The 17,402-nt window shown below is 39.8% G+C and overlaps 1 protein-coding gene across 7 annotated transcripts in view; it reads left to right on the top strand.

The window, feature by feature from the left end:
• DLC1 (DLC1 Rho GTPase activating protein) overlaps positions 1-17,402 on the top strand; it is a 245,931-nt gene that overhangs the window by 196,249 nt on the left and 32,280 nt on the right. The window contains exon 1 of one of the 7 annotated variants that reach the window (XM_063157215.1): positions 11,551-11,634. The exons of the other annotated variants lie outside the window; for them this stretch is intronic. Within the exon in view, the coding sequence (XP_063013285.1) occupies positions 11,622-11,634 (13 nt within the window). The 5' untranslated portion in view covers positions 11,551-11,621. Of the gene's footprint in view, positions 1-11,550; positions 11,635-17,402 lie in introns of those variants that run through there. 7 annotated transcript variants of the gene reach the window in all.

Below are 17,402 nucleotides of genomic sequence, written 5' to 3' on the forward strand. Positions count from 1 at the left end.
CCTGCTGGTTTTGTAGAGGGCAAAAAGACAGTTTTAATCAGAGTTTGTCATTTGGCTTACTTACATTTTAGATTTTTCATATTGGCTGTATATAAAGGTGTTGACAGGTTACAAATTTGCACAATTTAAAGATTGAGAGGGTCCACTACATTGTCATTTCCATTCCATCTGAAATGCAGGACCATCTCTCTTGCTCATTTCTCAGCAACTTATCTGGTATCTTGTTCAAAAAACTGTTCATTCCCCTTTCTTTGTGAGTTCAATCCATAGCTGAGTGGCTAACATTGTCAGGAAGTTAAAGTGAACACAAACTGGACCTAACAAAACCTCTTCTCGAGGCTTAAAATAGTTCTTTTGTTTTTCTTCAATATTCATGCATCTCTGACTTGCTGATTATCTCCCAAAAGCAGAAGTTCCAAATTTATTTCTAGGACTTTTTCTGACCCACCAAAAGCAGAAGATACAGGAAATTGTATAAGAAATGTCCATGTATCTGTCACCATGTTTTCCAGGCTGGGAAATGAGAAGAAATTTTGAGAAAATTGAATGGCTTCTCTGAAGAGTTTTTTCTCAGTCTCATGCATGAAAATGATATTCTAAATAGCTTTGTATATGAGTTTTGCAGTTAATGTTGCAAAGGAGTACTTTGACATTTTTATGGTCTGTTTTAATTAAATGAAGCAAAATCTGCTCCTCTGAGTGATTCATTTATCCTATCAACCTTTCTATTTTTGTAAGATTAAATCAGGAAGTTCGCATTAAGCTTCCTTTCCTGGAATTCCAGTTGAACATTATTACCCTTTGTTTAGACTGTATCACTTACTCAGCTGATAAGAGTAGACTATTCCTTTGGAGAGACAGAGATTCAGCAATTTATATCCCTTAAAGAGCATTCTGTATTTTACAGTAAATGACTATATTACATGTTTCAGGAAGCTACTGAAAATTATAGCATTTTTTACATCTGCAGACATGAAACTGTATACTAATGCAATGATGTGTCTCAGCAAAGCACACATAATATTTTTTGCTCTTGACATTAGGAGGGATGTTACAGCTTTGCATCATTTAGTTCTCATTGCAGTCCCACAGCTTGATTATGATCTCCAGGACAATACAAAAGAACACTGGTGAAAAACTAGATTCTAAGGGGATAAAAATTTGTATTAAGACACACATTATAAATTCTGAATGAATTTGTCATGTTTTAAACCTTGAAGTTGTCATTTGAAATCTTAAAATCAAGGGGCACTCCTAAGGGAGACAGTTTAAAATGCCAGAGATTAAACTTGAAGCAGGAAACCTAAGCAAGACTTGTGGTTCAGGTTGCAACAATGATCTTTAAAATCTATGATCAGTGACGTAAAAATATATACACACTTTAATTCTGGACTGTTTTCTGAAATTATGATGCCTACATTCTTGGACTATTATGTTTGTTTTACTCTGTAGTATCCTGAATTCTGGTATTTATGTGAAAACTGCCTAGATTTACAAAGTATTTAAGTATTCTTATTAATTTGTTTTAGTTTTCTATGGAGATGGCTTTTGGCTTGATGGGTTTGGAGTATATTGGTTTTGTTTGTTAATTTGTGTTGCTTTGGGTTCGGATTGTTGGGGGGTTTTTTGCCTAGAACAAAGTCTAGCTTTGCAAACAAAGAAAACCACATTTTTTTTTTTAAACTAACTCCTGAATTTCTTGTTATGTTTGCACCACAAGCAGATAACAATTCAATTATGCTTCTAACTTAGTCTATCTGAATCCTAAATTCGTATTTCCCAGTATTTCCTTTGATGCCTGGATCAAATTTGCCTTTCAGCATGAATTAGAGTAAAAGGCTGCATCTCTCCACAGCCTGACATATTTACTGATATTTATAAATGAGAGCACTAATCTATACCCTTAATGCAAAGTGCAGATTTTCCAAAACATCTAAACTAGAGGGAAACACAGTGTGATGAACATTCCTAAATTGTTAGAAATTATATATATATATAACTATATATGTATTTATACAATAGAGACAGACAGACAGAAAACAGATCTTTATATCTTTTTATGTATTTGATGTTCTCACATTTATAAAATATGATGTAAAATTAAATCTGAAGAAAAAAATACTTTTCATCTTCCCCAAATCTATCACTATCTAGTTCCCTTGCATATTAGGCAAAATCTCCATAAATTAAAGCAAATAATAAAAAGTTATTAAATGGGGTTGTTTGCTTAGGTCAAATAGCTCATACTCATATTAACGAAGAGGGAGCTAAACCTGAAATGGTTCATAAAATAACTTAGTGTCTAACCCTAATTATTGCAAACAAAGAAAAGCTTATCAGAAGTGGAGACAGTTTATTTCCATCTTGGAACAAAGGACAAAAGATACAGTGTCTTGTCCTTCCTTTGAGGTTTCTCTGTCAGCTCCTTTCCACTCCCTTTCCTGATAGGTTGAAATATCTTGATGGCTGTTCTGTTGATTAAAACACAATAATCAATTCTGGGGAACATGTCAGCTACTTATTTTTATAACAGGAACAATGGAAATAGCATCACATTGTTAATAGAGGTAAAAGTGATTAAAAATACCCTTTTGAGTTTTCTTTTCTAGTTACCATTGTCACAATGCACTGAAATTGATCCAGAAAAAACTCTGACTGTAGATACACACTTTTTTACAGGAATCAGAGAACTTTGATTCATCTTTAGTCTATGAAGGAATGCTTGTTTTTTAAAGCTGCTGCTGTATGAACCAAGAATAACTACTTTGCTTTTTTAATGTATATATTTATTTTTTCAGACTATTATTTCAAATCTATAGCAAAGAAGAGGCATTTGTCTCTAAATTAGTCTTAAAGAGCATATTTATTTCTTTACAGTAGATGCATACACAGTTGTAGCAGGTTGATCACTGGCCCTTTTTCCTCCTCACCAAAAATTCAATTAAAGCAAACCCAGGACAACAGTCTATTGTAAACTGCTACAAAGAAAACTAAGAGCCTTTATTTGCCAACACTGCAAATTGCAGAGCTGCATTCTGTGGCATCACATGAAGTTTGCATAGTACCATGTACTAAAAATGATACTTAGTAATTAAGTACAGAATGAAAAGGACATTATGGTCATTGATAGTATCTTCAAAAGATATATTAAACTCATGCATAAACTTCATAATATTTGCCTGGCTTAAAAAGTTAGCATGAATTTATCCAAAATTTTAAACAGGCACAGAAAATTTTGTTCCCTGTGCAACAGAGAAATGTTATTGAGCACACCAATGTAAATATCCCTACTGTGTTTTTTATGTCCTTATTAAAAAAATAAATCCATGTGTTGAAATTGAGGATATCATATCCTGAATAAGCTTCTTGATATAAAGATGGCTAAGAAAAAGATCATTCAAATAGGTGAACTCTATTTCAGAGTTACAAAGATCAGATAAGCAGTGCTTGATGCACTCCGCTGAGACAAACCACTCATTCAGTGCCAAGTATTATTAAAAATTCATTTTCTTAGCTGACACATGGACTTTTCATGCAGAGAGACCATTATGAAAAGCCTTGCTGTTCTGATAATCTGTACTTTGATTTCTGGCATTATCAGTCAGATCAGAAATAGTGGGTACAAGTGGCTAGAGGATAAAGCATCAGCTTTTCATTCTTGAGGAGATATGCTTAATGGAATGAGTTTAAGAGTTTCAGATGAAGTGTGGCTGAGAACATAGAAATAGCGTGTTAAAGATCCTGGAAATCCATCACCAAAAAACAGTAATTCCAGTAGACGCATAGCTCTTGCAAATTACTGAGCAACCACAGGCTTTAAAAAAGACCAGCTACCACAGGAAAGAAAAGAATCTGTTTCATAGCATGTTTGCTTTAAAATAATAGAAAACAAGTATAGGGATTACTTTGTTATCTAGTGACAGAACTGTTGCAAAATTTAATATAACAGTATGGTAATCTCAGTTTATCAGGTGTACTGGGCAAAGAGATATAGGTTAAAGCATTCTCCAATCACTGCTATCTGTATTTACATTTTGAAGTTGAATAAAAAAAAAAAAGGACATTTCAGAATGTGACAGGATCCTGATTTTTTTTTTTTTACTTTAGCAAAAATAATGGTTTTTCATATATTCCCAGTCATAAGAAAGAGGAGTTTGGATTTGTTTAATTCAGAAAGTAGGTATTCAAAAACTGCTCTGGGCTAAGATTAGATAGAAGAGATTTACCTCTCTCAAGAATTAACTAATTTACCATATGTCTTTGTAAATTGATATGAAGACAAAAGTTAAACCTCAAAAAAAGGAGAGTAAAAAAGGTAGCTCTTCATAATGTGACAGTGTTGAAATATGAAAGCATACTAACCATTTTCCATGTTTCTTTTTCTTGTGGTCATGTAACTGAACATGAGACTGTTTTTAAAACACGAAAGCTCCTATTAACATGTCAGTCACTTCTATGCATTGTATCATGTTCACAAATAACATCACGCAATACTTTCACTCTCAAACCTACTGGCCTAAAGAGAAATGTAGCAAGAAGGAGGAGGAAGCATTTTTCAGCTAAACTGACCATCCATTTAGAATTCATAACCCTAAATGTTAAGGTGATGAATGAGCACCCCAACAATTCTGCTACTCCTCCTAATCCTCGTCAGGTCTTGAATCAGTTGACGAAGTCCAAACAGCCACTTCTTTCTGCCTGATCCCCTCCCCTTGCTATTGCTGGCTCTCATTCAAGTCAGGATCACATTTATCTGAGCAATATGCACCTAATAAATCTTCTCCAACTCAGTTTGTTCTTGCTGGCACGACAGCTAGCTTCCCCCTCCACTTCTCTTGTCTTTCCTCAGACATCATTATGGGTGTTGACACTCTAGCAAGTTACTTAAGGTGCTCTTAAATAACTGTCTGCATGTACACATCTCCCAGTAAAAGGCAAGGTAATTGCTGCTATAAGCCAGGTTTCAGTTACAATAAGCAAGAGCATGGACATGAACAACAAAAGAAGCAGCCAAATTAGCAATCTGCAAGAGGACTTTTATTAGACATAAATAAAATAAATTCACATAGTACTTTTCACAGTACTTCTCAAACACTTTGCAAAAAAGGCATGTACCATTCTCCCTAATTTATCTAAGGCAAAATGAAATATGGGAAGGGGAGTAGATAGACCAAGGCTGTCTGATAATTTAAAACAAGACTGCAGATAGGTATTTTGGGTCTCAATCTACTGTGCTGTCAAGAACAGGACCAAGGATTATGAATCTATTATGACTTACACCAGAGCTCACTTTGACCACTGGGCTTACTAACATGTGTTTTCCTTCTTCCCTGTCTCTGTAGCTTCACATGATGTTAACAATAGCTACTCTCCATGCTGTAGTACCAAGCTAGTACCTCCCCAGATGAATGCTGATGCGAAATTACCCATCACAATGTATGTGTTCCAGTTGCCATAGTTATCATGCTTTACAAAGTCATGGGTTTAAAATTATTTCCTGAGTCCTGGAGATTTCCCCAAGGCTAAAACAGCAACAGTCTCTCACATAATGGGTCAACCGGTTCAGGTGGGTGCATGTGCTTATTTCCTCCAGAGGAAATAAATTTAATGAATATAGAGCTCATTTAGGTAAAAAGCCTTGGATCTCACAAGATGGAAGATGGAAGTAAGAAAAAATTTACTTTTGAAAAGAAAATTTTCATTGTTCATAATTTTATATTCAATATAATTAAAAATACCCCCAATTAGCCAAAAAAAAAAAAAAAAAAAAAAAAGAACAAAAAAAACCCACCCCAAAACCTTTATTTCCTTTCCCTTTACTCCTTTTAACTCCAGCTGGGTGCTGCATGGCTGACACAGTCCCAGGTCTTATGCTGAAAAGTCTAGCATCGTATGTGTAACATAACAACAGCTGCTTCATAAACCAATCTTTGATCACTGTTTTGACATGTTCAAGGCATCAGTCTTTCAGTTTTCATCTACTTTAATGGGCAACTTACATCTTACATCTTGTTTAATGAAAGGTTACTGTTGTCTCTGTAAAAGCTGACCTTTTTTCTTCATCAGACTGGAGGTCATGAGTGAATAGAGAATGAGGTTTACAGAAATGCATCTTAACATTGGAATGCCTTGGAAACTGAGGATTTTAAAGGTGGAAGGTAAAATCTACTTGCTTTAAAAATGAAGAGTGAAGTGCAGGTTGATTCAATAATGCTATAACTGTTATCACAAGAACACAAAGTGAAAACAAGAGCATTGTTCTGAAAAAAAAATAGTAATTTGCCAGGCAACACAAAGTTGAGCTTTATTTCCTGCCACCATTTTACACCATCATCAAGTTGCTCATCTTTTTGTAGTATATATTTAGAGTAAAAGCATTTGTAGTATATATTTAGAGTAAAAGCATCCTTTGTGCCATCTGCCTCTAACACTTGATTGCACACTGTGATTTGCAAACACGGTGGAAGAGAATTGGGGTGAGACTTGGGCACTGATGTCTCCTTTTAAATGACCCACAAAGAAAGGAGAGGGTTTGGAGATGACTCCTGGTGCTACTCTGCTGCCACACAGCCACCAAGGCAATTACCACCTAGGAATGGTGCCTTAGCCAAGAAAAAGCTTCATTACAGCTTTCTCTAATGCAGTGTAACAGACAGTCACCCTTCAACTTGTACATTCATTAGGTCTCACTTGCACAACCATTTTGACCACATAATGCAGAGGTTTCAATCCTGATAATTTAAGGTTAAGATTCCTTTTTGTGAAGAAGTGATCAATTATGGATGCTCTCTTTATCAGCAATAGTACAGTTATTCTGAATTTTTCTAAATATAAGGAAGAAGGACTTCTATGTGTCACAAGGCATACACTTACTCTGGATCATCTCTGCGCTCTCATCACAGGCTGGAAATTCTAACTATGCTTCTCTAAGCACTTCTTCTAGATAAGATTTAGTTTACCTACTTTCCCTACTCTCTTGAACATTAAATTCAGTTGGTTATTTTTGCAAAGGTGAATCAACTTTCTAAGGTAAAAATATAGCTTTTAATTGAAGGGAAGGCTGACCCATTAACCGCAGAAAATTCTGCAGTCTTCAAAAATACACTTTCACCTGTGACAGCATCTTAAGCACAATATAGGAGAGATACCCTACATCTCAATCAATTTCTATAAACCAGTGGTATTCCATGTAAGCTAAAGAGCTTATCCTCTCTGCTGAAAATGGAAATACCGATTTTCTCTCCTATTTTATTTTTCCATATTTATATTTTATCCTATTGTATCTTTGTCAATTGATTATATTTTTGTTTCTTATTGTCTTTTGCCTTTAGAAATAGAGTTTAACCAATACAGTGTGAACTTGGTTATTTCATTTCCAGCCTGAACTGTTGAACTAACAGTGTTTGACGGCATTCAAAAGTAGGCAAAAGCATAGAGCTCTTAGCTCTTGTTTTAATATAGCTGCTTTTATGGACCATAAAGAATAAGCCAAGGTTAATTATCTTTATTGGTTTTTGTTGTTTAAAAAAGGGGGGAAACACCCAACTGAATGTTGCCTGGGATCAGCAACAAGAGTCTAATATACATGACAAGCTGATAACATTTCTAATAGTGTACAGGAAGATTTCTAGAGCAGAGAGACCATAAATTACAAGCTGTAGATCAGTACCTCTGTGCAATATAGTGAATTTACTATGTATTTTGTGAAAAAGCATTTTGGGTAGATGCTTTCTTTCATTTTGTGACTCTCAAGGAGGTGAAACCATGTCTTTCCTTCTCTGGAAGCAAGGCACTGTTGGTGTCACTTATCTCTGCAAAGTGATAGTGCAAACACTCTTTGTCAAGAGGCCTGAACAATTACAGACTTCTTAAAGTAATTACTTTCAGCAAAGTCAAGTGCTAGAATATTCAGACATAATTATTTCACCGACAATGGTTGGAACATGGAAGTGCTTTGGGCTGTGGAAATGCTACATACAGATATACCCCAGTCGAGAAGCCCAGAACCAGAGGCCTGGAAAGTCAGTTTGAAAGTGCTCCATAATCTATCATGCTGTTGCTAAGAGGATATTAATACTAGCACTTCTAATTGTGATTGTGACTAATTGTGAATTGGAACTTCTCTGTGTACTGCACTATTTAGAAGAAAAAGGATGACAGGGGTACAGTTAACCATTAAGGCATTTGGGCCTGGGAGGGAAAGCAGAGGACAATCAAGTCCTTATTATTAGATGCCTTCCTGCAAATCACTCCCTTATGCAGTTACAACAGAAGGAGAATTCACCTTTTAAACTGAGTAATTGTGCCTGTCGGGCAACCCTTTACAATTACTTTACCATCCAGCAAGAGCTCATTGATTGCATTAAGGATAACAGTACTCCACAGAAACAATCCTCTGAGGCAGGCTACTTCCAAAACCCTGTGTCTCTGTCAGGCAGCTGCCTGCTCTTTGAATAGCCAGAGAGATAAAGAAATAAAAATATTAAAGGCCAAAGCTCTTCTGATTTCACAACACTCTTTAAAGCCGGATGAGTGATTAGGGTGTTTGTAGCCTGTTAAACACCCATGCCTCAGGTGGAATGTTCCTCTGAGCACGTTTTACAGCAAATGAGACTGGTGCCTCGCTTCAGCTCCAAAAATACTCCTGCTTAAGCAGCCCTATAGAATTCCAAGTTAAAATGCAAGCCCCAGTGACTGTGTGTCTTCAGCAGTTGTAACAAACTACAATCAAAGCCTTTCTCTTTTAGATTACCAGCAAGAATCTAATCCAGGTCAGTGATAATCCTCCAGCATCTATTTAGCAATGATCCCAACAGACAGACTGCTCCATCACACATGCGTGTGCATGTGCGTGTGCGTGAGCGTGTGCAGGGGTGTGTGTGCCGGGGTGCGTGTGCATGTGTGTGTTTCTGACATGGCTGCAGAGACTGAATGAGGATGGAGATTCCTCCTTTACTGTGGAAGCTAATTAGATTTGCAAGTAGAACAGGAGTGCTGAACAAAAGCACAAGCATAGTGTTTCATTGTCAGCATCATCATTAAATAGCATTCATTTGCTATTTAACAGAGTGGTAGATAACCTTTGATTTAATTACTGAGAGTTTCCCATCTTCTGTGTCTGGGACACATTTGTCAAGTATTCACTGATCTTATCACTCACCCCTCTCAAAATCCTCAAATGAATCTCTGACTTCAAATTCTTGATTTGCTGCTATCACACAATCCTCTCAATTTGGATTTTACTTGACTATTGTATATCTCATCTCATTTTTAGATTTTTTTGAGTTCCCTTTCACAATGCTGAGTTGCCTCAACCTTTCCCATTTTTTCTGTGAAGTCCATTCTCTCCTCCTTCAAAAGCTTCCTGTGGGTCCTATACAAAAGCTTCCTATACAAAAATGAAGGCTTGGTCCAGGAAGCAGCCTAGGCAGTCTGTGTTTTTACAGGAACAAACCCTGATTTTTACAGAGGGTATTAACTTGACACTTGGTGGTCTTCTGGTTCCAGCATTATTATTGTGACAGAAATGCCTTTGGGCCAGCATGTTTACCAACACGTTCTTGATAATTTTTTTTCATTTTCCCACCCCCACCCCCTTCTTTTTGAGGATATTTATTGGAGAAATTTCTTCTTTTTTTTCCCCCCTAGAATTCAGACTGAAAATCACACACAATACGCAACCAATATATTTCATCTCGTCAGGACTACTCTGACGCTTACTACTCTACCAACTGCATAAAATGAAAGACAATACATACAGAAAGCCAATTAGATTGGGATTACTTTGGCTGTTCAACAGCTGGGGCATAGCATATGTCTGTTTTCCCCATGCTAGTTAGGAATTAACATTTTACATGCCTGACCTATCTAATAAACATATATCCTGACCTTACAAGAAACATTCAAAAATGAAGGTAAATGTGGCTATGCCAAAATGTGCATAAGCCAGGTTAGATATGAAGGGGTAATTGATTAAGCAGGTAACATATGTAAAGTTAAGCTTGAAGATATAGTGCATTTCCATCCTCTTCGGGGCTATTAAAGTAAATTAATGATCTAGAGCTGTGTAGGGGTTTCCAGAAACAACACTATAATGGCCAGTTGGCCACAGTTTGCAGCCTCCTCCTCCTAGAAGGGGGAGATGTTTATTCTTCAGGAAATTGCCAGCTCAAGCATCTCACTATGTATACTTTACATCTGTATCCATCGTGCAGAAATGACAACCAAACATTAGAATAACACCAGTGAATACAAAATATGATGTTGGCTTGGAAGAAAATGAATCAATCATAGTCTTTGACAGGGTCCAGATATTTTCAAATTTTCACAATACTTTTTTCCATGCTCATAGTTTGGCAGCTGCTCAAAAGTACCTGGTTTGTGCTGTTTTACAGACCTGAATGTGTCAACCAAACAAGAAGAATTTAAAAAAAACTTTGCAAAATACAAAGGGGAATAAGTAGTGTAGGCAGCAACTACCAGACACAGAGCTATGAAGCCAGGCTTACTTCACTATCTCCAAGACTCGCCCATCACTGTTCCATGGTCCCCATAGGAAAAATATTTGTTTTCCATCCAGGTTCAGACTGAGACTTTGATGGTGCTCAAGAATTCTAAAATTTCACAGCACTCTTCAGCATGCTGTCTGTAGAGGGAGGGACTGGCATGCCCTGGTCCTCCTGTGTGGCTTGCTTCTGGCTGAAGGCTCAGCATCCCCCATGCCTTGGGCTGCTCAGGCCTTTCCAAAACTCTCCAGACTGTAACACTAATGAGCCATGATGCCTTTTCAGTCAACTCTCCTGTCTGTGTTTCCTGGGAAAAGTATTGAGAGCTTTGCTGACTGCTTTTTAGAAACCTGGCCACCGCAAGAGCTGACAGCCATTAGAAACCAAAGGAACAAAAGGCACAGGAGCCTTTATGCCGGTTTTGAGCGCGTTACCTTTGGTTTGTGTCATTCCCCTGGACTCCCCAGACGTGCATTGGAGGGACAGGGGAGAGGGGTGTGTGCACGTTGGTGTGCGTGTGCGTGTGCATGTGCGTGTGGAAGGGTGCGTGTGCATGTGCGTGTGTGTGAGCGTGTGCAGGGGTGTGTGTGCCGGGGTGCGTGTGCATGTGCGTGTGCGTGAGCGTGTGCAGGGGTGTGTGTGCCGGGGTGCGTGTGCATGTGCGTGTGCGTGAGCGTGTGCAGGGGTGTGTGTGCCGGGGTGCGTGTGCATGTGTGTGTGTGTGAGCGTGTGCAGGGGTGCGTGTGTATGTGTGTGCGCACGTTGGTGTGCGTGTGCGTGTGCAGGGGTGCGTGTGTATGTGTGTGTGCACGTTGGTGTGCGTGTGCGTGTGCAGGGGTGCATGTGCATGTGCATGTGTGTGTGTGCACGGGTGCGTATGCGGGGGTGTATCTGCTCTGTTGCCGCGTGCCCGCGCTCGGTGGTCTCTGCGGGCGCGGAGCGGGGCCGGGGCCGGGGCCGGGGGCGGGCCGGGGGCGGTGCAGGGGCCGGGGTGGCGCTCGCTGCTCCGGGCCGGTGTCACTTGCGAGCCGCCGCCGCCGCGCAGGCAGGCGGGCAGGGACGCAGCCAGCCGGCCCCGCAGGCAGCCCCGCGGAGCCACCGCGGCCGGCGGAGACCATGATCCTCACACGTAAGCTCGGGGATGCCCTCCCGGCTCGCTTTGTGGGTGGCGGCTCTGCGCCGGGGGCGCAGCTCCGCGCATCGCGGGCGGTGTTGGCGGAAAGTGCCGCGGGGCAGCGCATGGGGCTGGGGGGCAGAGAGGGACGCGATCCGCTGGTGTTGTCCCGCAGCCTCGGGGCGGCGGCGCTGGCAGGGGGCGGCTGCCCCGTCCCGCGGGGCGCTTGGCCCCGTGTGCGCGGGTGAGAAGCGCCGTCGGGGCGGCGGCGGCCCCCGGTGGGACGGGAGCGCTGCCGGAGCCCGGGGTTGCTGCTGTGTCCAGGGAGCGCCCGCGGGGCCGTGCTCGGGAGCGCGGCCGAAAGGGTTAACAGCGCAGGAGCTGGGGTACCGCGGGCGCGGGGCGCCGCTCGGGATGCGGCTGCTCCCTTGAAGATCACCGTGGCGCATCTTTCTTTTTCAGTGGTTTGGTTTTGGTTGGTTTTTTGGATTTTTTTCCGTTTCCTTTTTCCACCACCTAATTTTAGTCTTTCTCTGTTTTGGGTGGCTTTTCTTTTTTTGGGAGTCCTTGCGAGACGGGAACCGTCGAGTTCCTTTTGAAGTTTTCCGTAATTAGCCCGATGGCCTCCAGGAGCCCGGTGGCTCCCCCCGTGCGGCGGTGGCCAGCCCTGATGTCACCCCCGGCGGCTTTGATCCCGGTGGAGGAGCACCAGCTCCTGCTGGACGGGCTCACCCCTACCCTCCTCTTCCTTTTTCCCTTCTCGAGGAAAACAGAAAGCCGATGCCGTTTTCCCGTCGGTCAGTTTTACGTTCCGTGTCACCCTCCCTTTCTTCGCAAACCACAGCAATGACTTCGTTCCACCGAAACCGTGAAGTTGTTGAGCGATGTGTTGCCATTAACCTAATGAGCTCTGTTGCCAGTCAAGGCACTTACTATTGGTACAGCAGGTTTCTTTTGAGTTTTTTGTCCCCTCATATTCTCTTTGGGAAAATTTGAAGACATAACTACATTTAAGCAATGTATTTAGCTAAGTCAGAAGGTTCTGCCTGATGTGTCATAGTACTTAACACACCTGATTTGAAAGCCTGAGGAATGCTTTTATCTTAGCCATCAATTAATTTATTTTTTTTACAGGAGTAAGTGTGATCTATTTGAATTGCCCTGCCCTGATAAAGAAATTCCTGACAGCAGTTCAATAACAATTCTCTGAGTCAAGTTATGTTTTGAGGCTATTTGTAGTGAAGGAAAATAATGGGCAGATTTCTTATGAGCCTCTGAGTATGAATCTGTCAACAGTTCAGTGCCAGACTGATTCAACATCTGTCTGGCAAGCAGGCCATTGCTGTCTGACAGCACATGGAGTTGGTGTTAGGTGTGTCTGTTGATGCCACAGCTGTAGCCTACTATAGTGTATCTATCAGGTATTATTACTGCATCCTGCTCTGCATCTCCAGTAGAAGCAACAAAAACAGAAAGAAAAAGGCTGAGATGGCCAGGAAGTGGGATGAATGTCCCTCAGATTAATGGGTTTGGGTTACTACTTCAGTTTGCTGATGGGATCATCATGAGGACTGAGATTCTTTGATTATGGAATACAGTATATGTAAGAGAAGACGTAGATATTGTTTTGACAAGATTCTTTTCATTTACAAGCTCATAGAAATCAGAGCATTTGGAGCTATGTGACCTCTAGGAATTCTTGATCCCATCTTCTTTTAAAATAACTTGGGTTGTTAATTGATACTTTTTTAATCAAAAGGAAATGCTAATACATTGTTTTAAACACCATAAGGCTTTAACTTCCTACATGTCATAAAATATTATTTCTAAGTGATAGTGAACAGCAAGAACATAGCTGGTGGTTTTATTTGGTTTTATTTTTCACTAGTGTAGATTCAGTCTAGGATTTTTAATTCTTGAGTCAGGGTCTTCCCAGCCACTTCTGCAGCTGCCCTTGGTGGGCCAGAGAGGAATACTGATGCTACTCATGGAAACTTACAAATGCCCAGTGTATTTTGCCTCTGGTGAGGTGTTGGAAAAAGGTACTGTAGCTGTACTCATTCACTGATGTTGAATGTTTATATTAAGATTCCTAGAAAAAGGAGATGAGGTGGCTTGGTTTTACTTTTCTGGTTCTTCTGAGTCATTACATTCTAGGCAGCGGTTTGTTTGAGGCATGTGAATTTATGAGTTCCGCAAATATTTAGAGATGCAGTTTGCACTATAAATTTTCTTTTTCAAGGCAGAATACCACAGTGTGTTATGTTTGGGCTTCTTGAGAGATTCAGGCTTCTCTTCCAGTTCTCCTCTGATGGGGGTTTTGCTGCTGGCTTGAGCATAAACACAATGCACCCTCGGCTGGTTAAAAGGAGACAGAGGAAGAGAGCTCATGTGCTTAACAGGATGGTCCTGTGCAGTAAACAAGCACTTTTCATGCTTAACTATCCTTCCTAGCGACAGGAAGAAGGAAATGAGGCTATGCAAAAGGACCCTGACACATTTCAGACAATGCCAGACCCACCCTAGCATTCATACAGTATAGCCACAAGACTTGGGGAAATAAAAATAACTTCAGATGTTTCCCCTTCCTTCCTGTGCATGTTATAGAAATACAGCAATCAAATGATATGCAGTTCACAGAAAATTTGCTGGTTTGATCTCCACTAAATAAGGAGATGATGCCATGTGTAATTTATATTCTTTGTGTATATTGTTCTGTTTACAGTTTGAATTGTGGTGTTTCAGGGTGAATTAATTACAAAATTCTGTATTCTCTACAGTAATATAGGAAGTGTAGATATACAGTAATTTTGGTAATTTCAGCAATTCCAGGCATATTTCTTGCTTGTATCTAAGCAATCAGTAATTCTTCATGGTGCAGGGTATCAGGGTCTTGCATGTTTTTTGATTTCCAAAGTTTTTTACAAAGGTTTTTGTTGTTGTTGTTGTTTTTATTTATTTTCTCATCTACTTTTCCTGCCCCTGTTCAAAGGAAAAAAACAAATTCTATCTTCAATGATGAGCAATTCTCATGAGAGGGAATTGCACAGGACTGGGCTGTGACTGGAACTTTCTGGTTCTTTTTACTTGACACTTGCTTGGCCATTCTTGCTGACAGTGCTACCCTATCCCACTCAACACATCTCTGGAATCAGTAGATCTGCTAGTAAAATATACCATTGGCAAAACTGGCAGAACCAAAAGGGAGTTGAGAATGACATAGCCAGCTAGCTGTAATTCACTGAATTTCATTATCTGAAAGTTACATGTAATAAATACTATGAACCATTCTGAACTACTTGAGTATGACAAGCATTTTTATTTCTTAGGATGAATATTCTTTCAAATATTGTCTAGTGTTTCCCTTGGGAAGGACTGTGGTAGATGAGACAGGATCAGGAAAAAATGTTATCTGGTCTCTCCTTATCAAGACATGATAGGATGGCTCACTTCTTTATTGTGGGGCATTTTTTTAAAGTCTAAAGGGTGCAGACTTCCATAGATCTGGGTTTAAATATATTTATTTTATAGTTGTCTAAATCTTTCTATTAAATGCAGTTGTCTGTACTAAGAAAGATTCCTGAGGAGATGCTTTAAAGACATTGCTGAAACCAGTGCTGGACACAGTTTGACCTTCCCAGACCTGTTCTTATAATTTACTAAAGTTTCAGCAAATTATCAGATTATTCAGTAAATTATTTAGATTATCAACAATACATGCCCCTCTGCCCTCGTCCCCCATCGCATTTTTGCATTTTGGGGATGATCTCTCTATGACCCTGTGGACCCATAGAATTGAATGTTCTGCTGGCCACCCTTCCATCTGTTCTCCATGAGTTGTAAGAATAGATATCCTCTGCACATAAGACACAAGAAACTTTCCAGTGTAAAGCTTCATGGTCTGTTTAAACTTTCCTTCTTCCATCCATACAAAATGTGACCATTAGATCTGAGAGAAACATTTTCAAGTATGCAGTATCACAGACAATACTACAACTGTCTCTAATATCTAAAAACAGAACATTCATAGTAATATTTGCTTTGGAAAAATCCATGTTTACATCTTTAATTCTGCATCAGGGAAGAAGGCATTTGTCTGTGATGCAATTAGCTTTATGCTGGGCTGTTCACTGTCACTGGTATTTTGTATCTAGCGTTGTGTCATCCCCACAGGATGATACAATATATTTTGGGACTGGATCATCAATGAGGTTAACTGTAAATGGTTATGATGTAAAGGCAGTCATTCTTCCATACAGTTCTTCTTACATGCATAGATAATTTTGAGGTTACAAGCTCAAAGAAGTAACTGTCTAGAAAATCTATTTACTTTTGTAGGAACCATTGAGCCAGTTCAGATCAGTTCTTACAGCATTGTTATTTCCTAGATCTGAACAGTAGCCCACACTTTGTGCCTTTTTTAGATGAAGTACCCTCATGCTGGGCCTGCTCACCTTTGCCTCCCTCTGGAGCTGAATGAGCCTTTGAGCTGAGCTTTGCACACCACAAGCTTGCAGACAGGGGGCAATTTTAGTGCTGGGCTTGGGACTAGCAACAGTTAATGTTTGCCCTTCAGTATGTTCTCAAAGGTCATGCTGACCAAGTAATTTCTGAGAGAAGGTTAAAGTCATCTTCTATTTCCCAGTCTTTGGAGGAGGATTTGGTTCTCACTCTGGAATCTGTCAACATGACCTCCATCAGAGGATTTGACTAACTGCTTTCTCTGCCCCAAACAATCCTCCTCCAAGACCACCCTGTGTTAAGCAGGCCAGATAAATAACCCACGTGCCCAATTATTTCTTGAGAGTTTTTTAAGTCATTTCACATCTTGTTCCTCTTCATCTGTGAACCCTCTTAAAAACAAGATGAGAGAAGACCATCTTTAACCTATAAATAAAGTTGTTATTTATAGGTTATAGACAGGAAAACTGCCACATCAAGCTACAGTTTTCTGATTAAACAAAGTTAGTGTTTTATCTTCAGATCACATTGGCTTTTAAATTTATTTCCAAATTCTCCTGCATATGCTCAAAATGTAAAAAAACCAAACCAACAAAAAACCAAAACATCAACAAAATAAAACAAAACTCTATTTAGGAATAAATTATTAACTTACAGTGTAATCCAGGAGTTGTGATGATTCTTTTGTGTCCTAGAACATGCTTTCCCAAAATCTTCCACAAGTTAGGAAGTATAACAGCTAACCTTAGGCTGCTAGAAGCATATTTAGTGGTGTGAAAATGAGCAGTAATTGCAATCTATTACAGAGTGTATAGGGAAGGGGCTTGACAGACACATGGGGAATATCCTTTATTTCCGTGGCCCTTTATTAGATCCCAAAATGATGTTGATTTGGTGCTTTTCAGAGCTAATCAGTTGTGCTTGGTCCTCTTGACAGAAGAAAGGGCCTCTTGCCAGCCAGGGCATGCTCTAGAGGTGGTGGTTGTTCCTCTCTGACCTGCTGAAATAGGGCACTGTCCTTTCTTTGATGAAAACCTGGGTTTCTCCCCATGCTAAAAATAGTGAAACTGACCCCATTTACTCCTGGAAAAGTTGGGTTTTAGAGACCCACAGATCCACGCTGGGAAAGTCCTAGTTAAGTCCTCTGAAATTGATGGAGGCTTCCATTGTTTCTAACAAGTGTAGTCTCGATCTCTAAACATTTGAAATATTTTCAACAAATGTTGTTTCTCTTTTTATGTTGTGAGCTGAAAAAATTCTGAAGTGATTTTGATATATTGAAGACTATGAAGAGGTTCAAGTTTAATAATTAAATTTTGGTC

Source organism: Melospiza melodia, chromosome 5 (genome assembly GCF_035770615.1).
Source record: "Melospiza melodia melodia isolate bMelMel2 chromosome 5, bMelMel2.pri, whole genome shotgun sequence".
NCBI lineage: Eukaryota > Metazoa > Chordata > Aves > Passeriformes > Passerellidae > Melospiza > Melospiza melodia.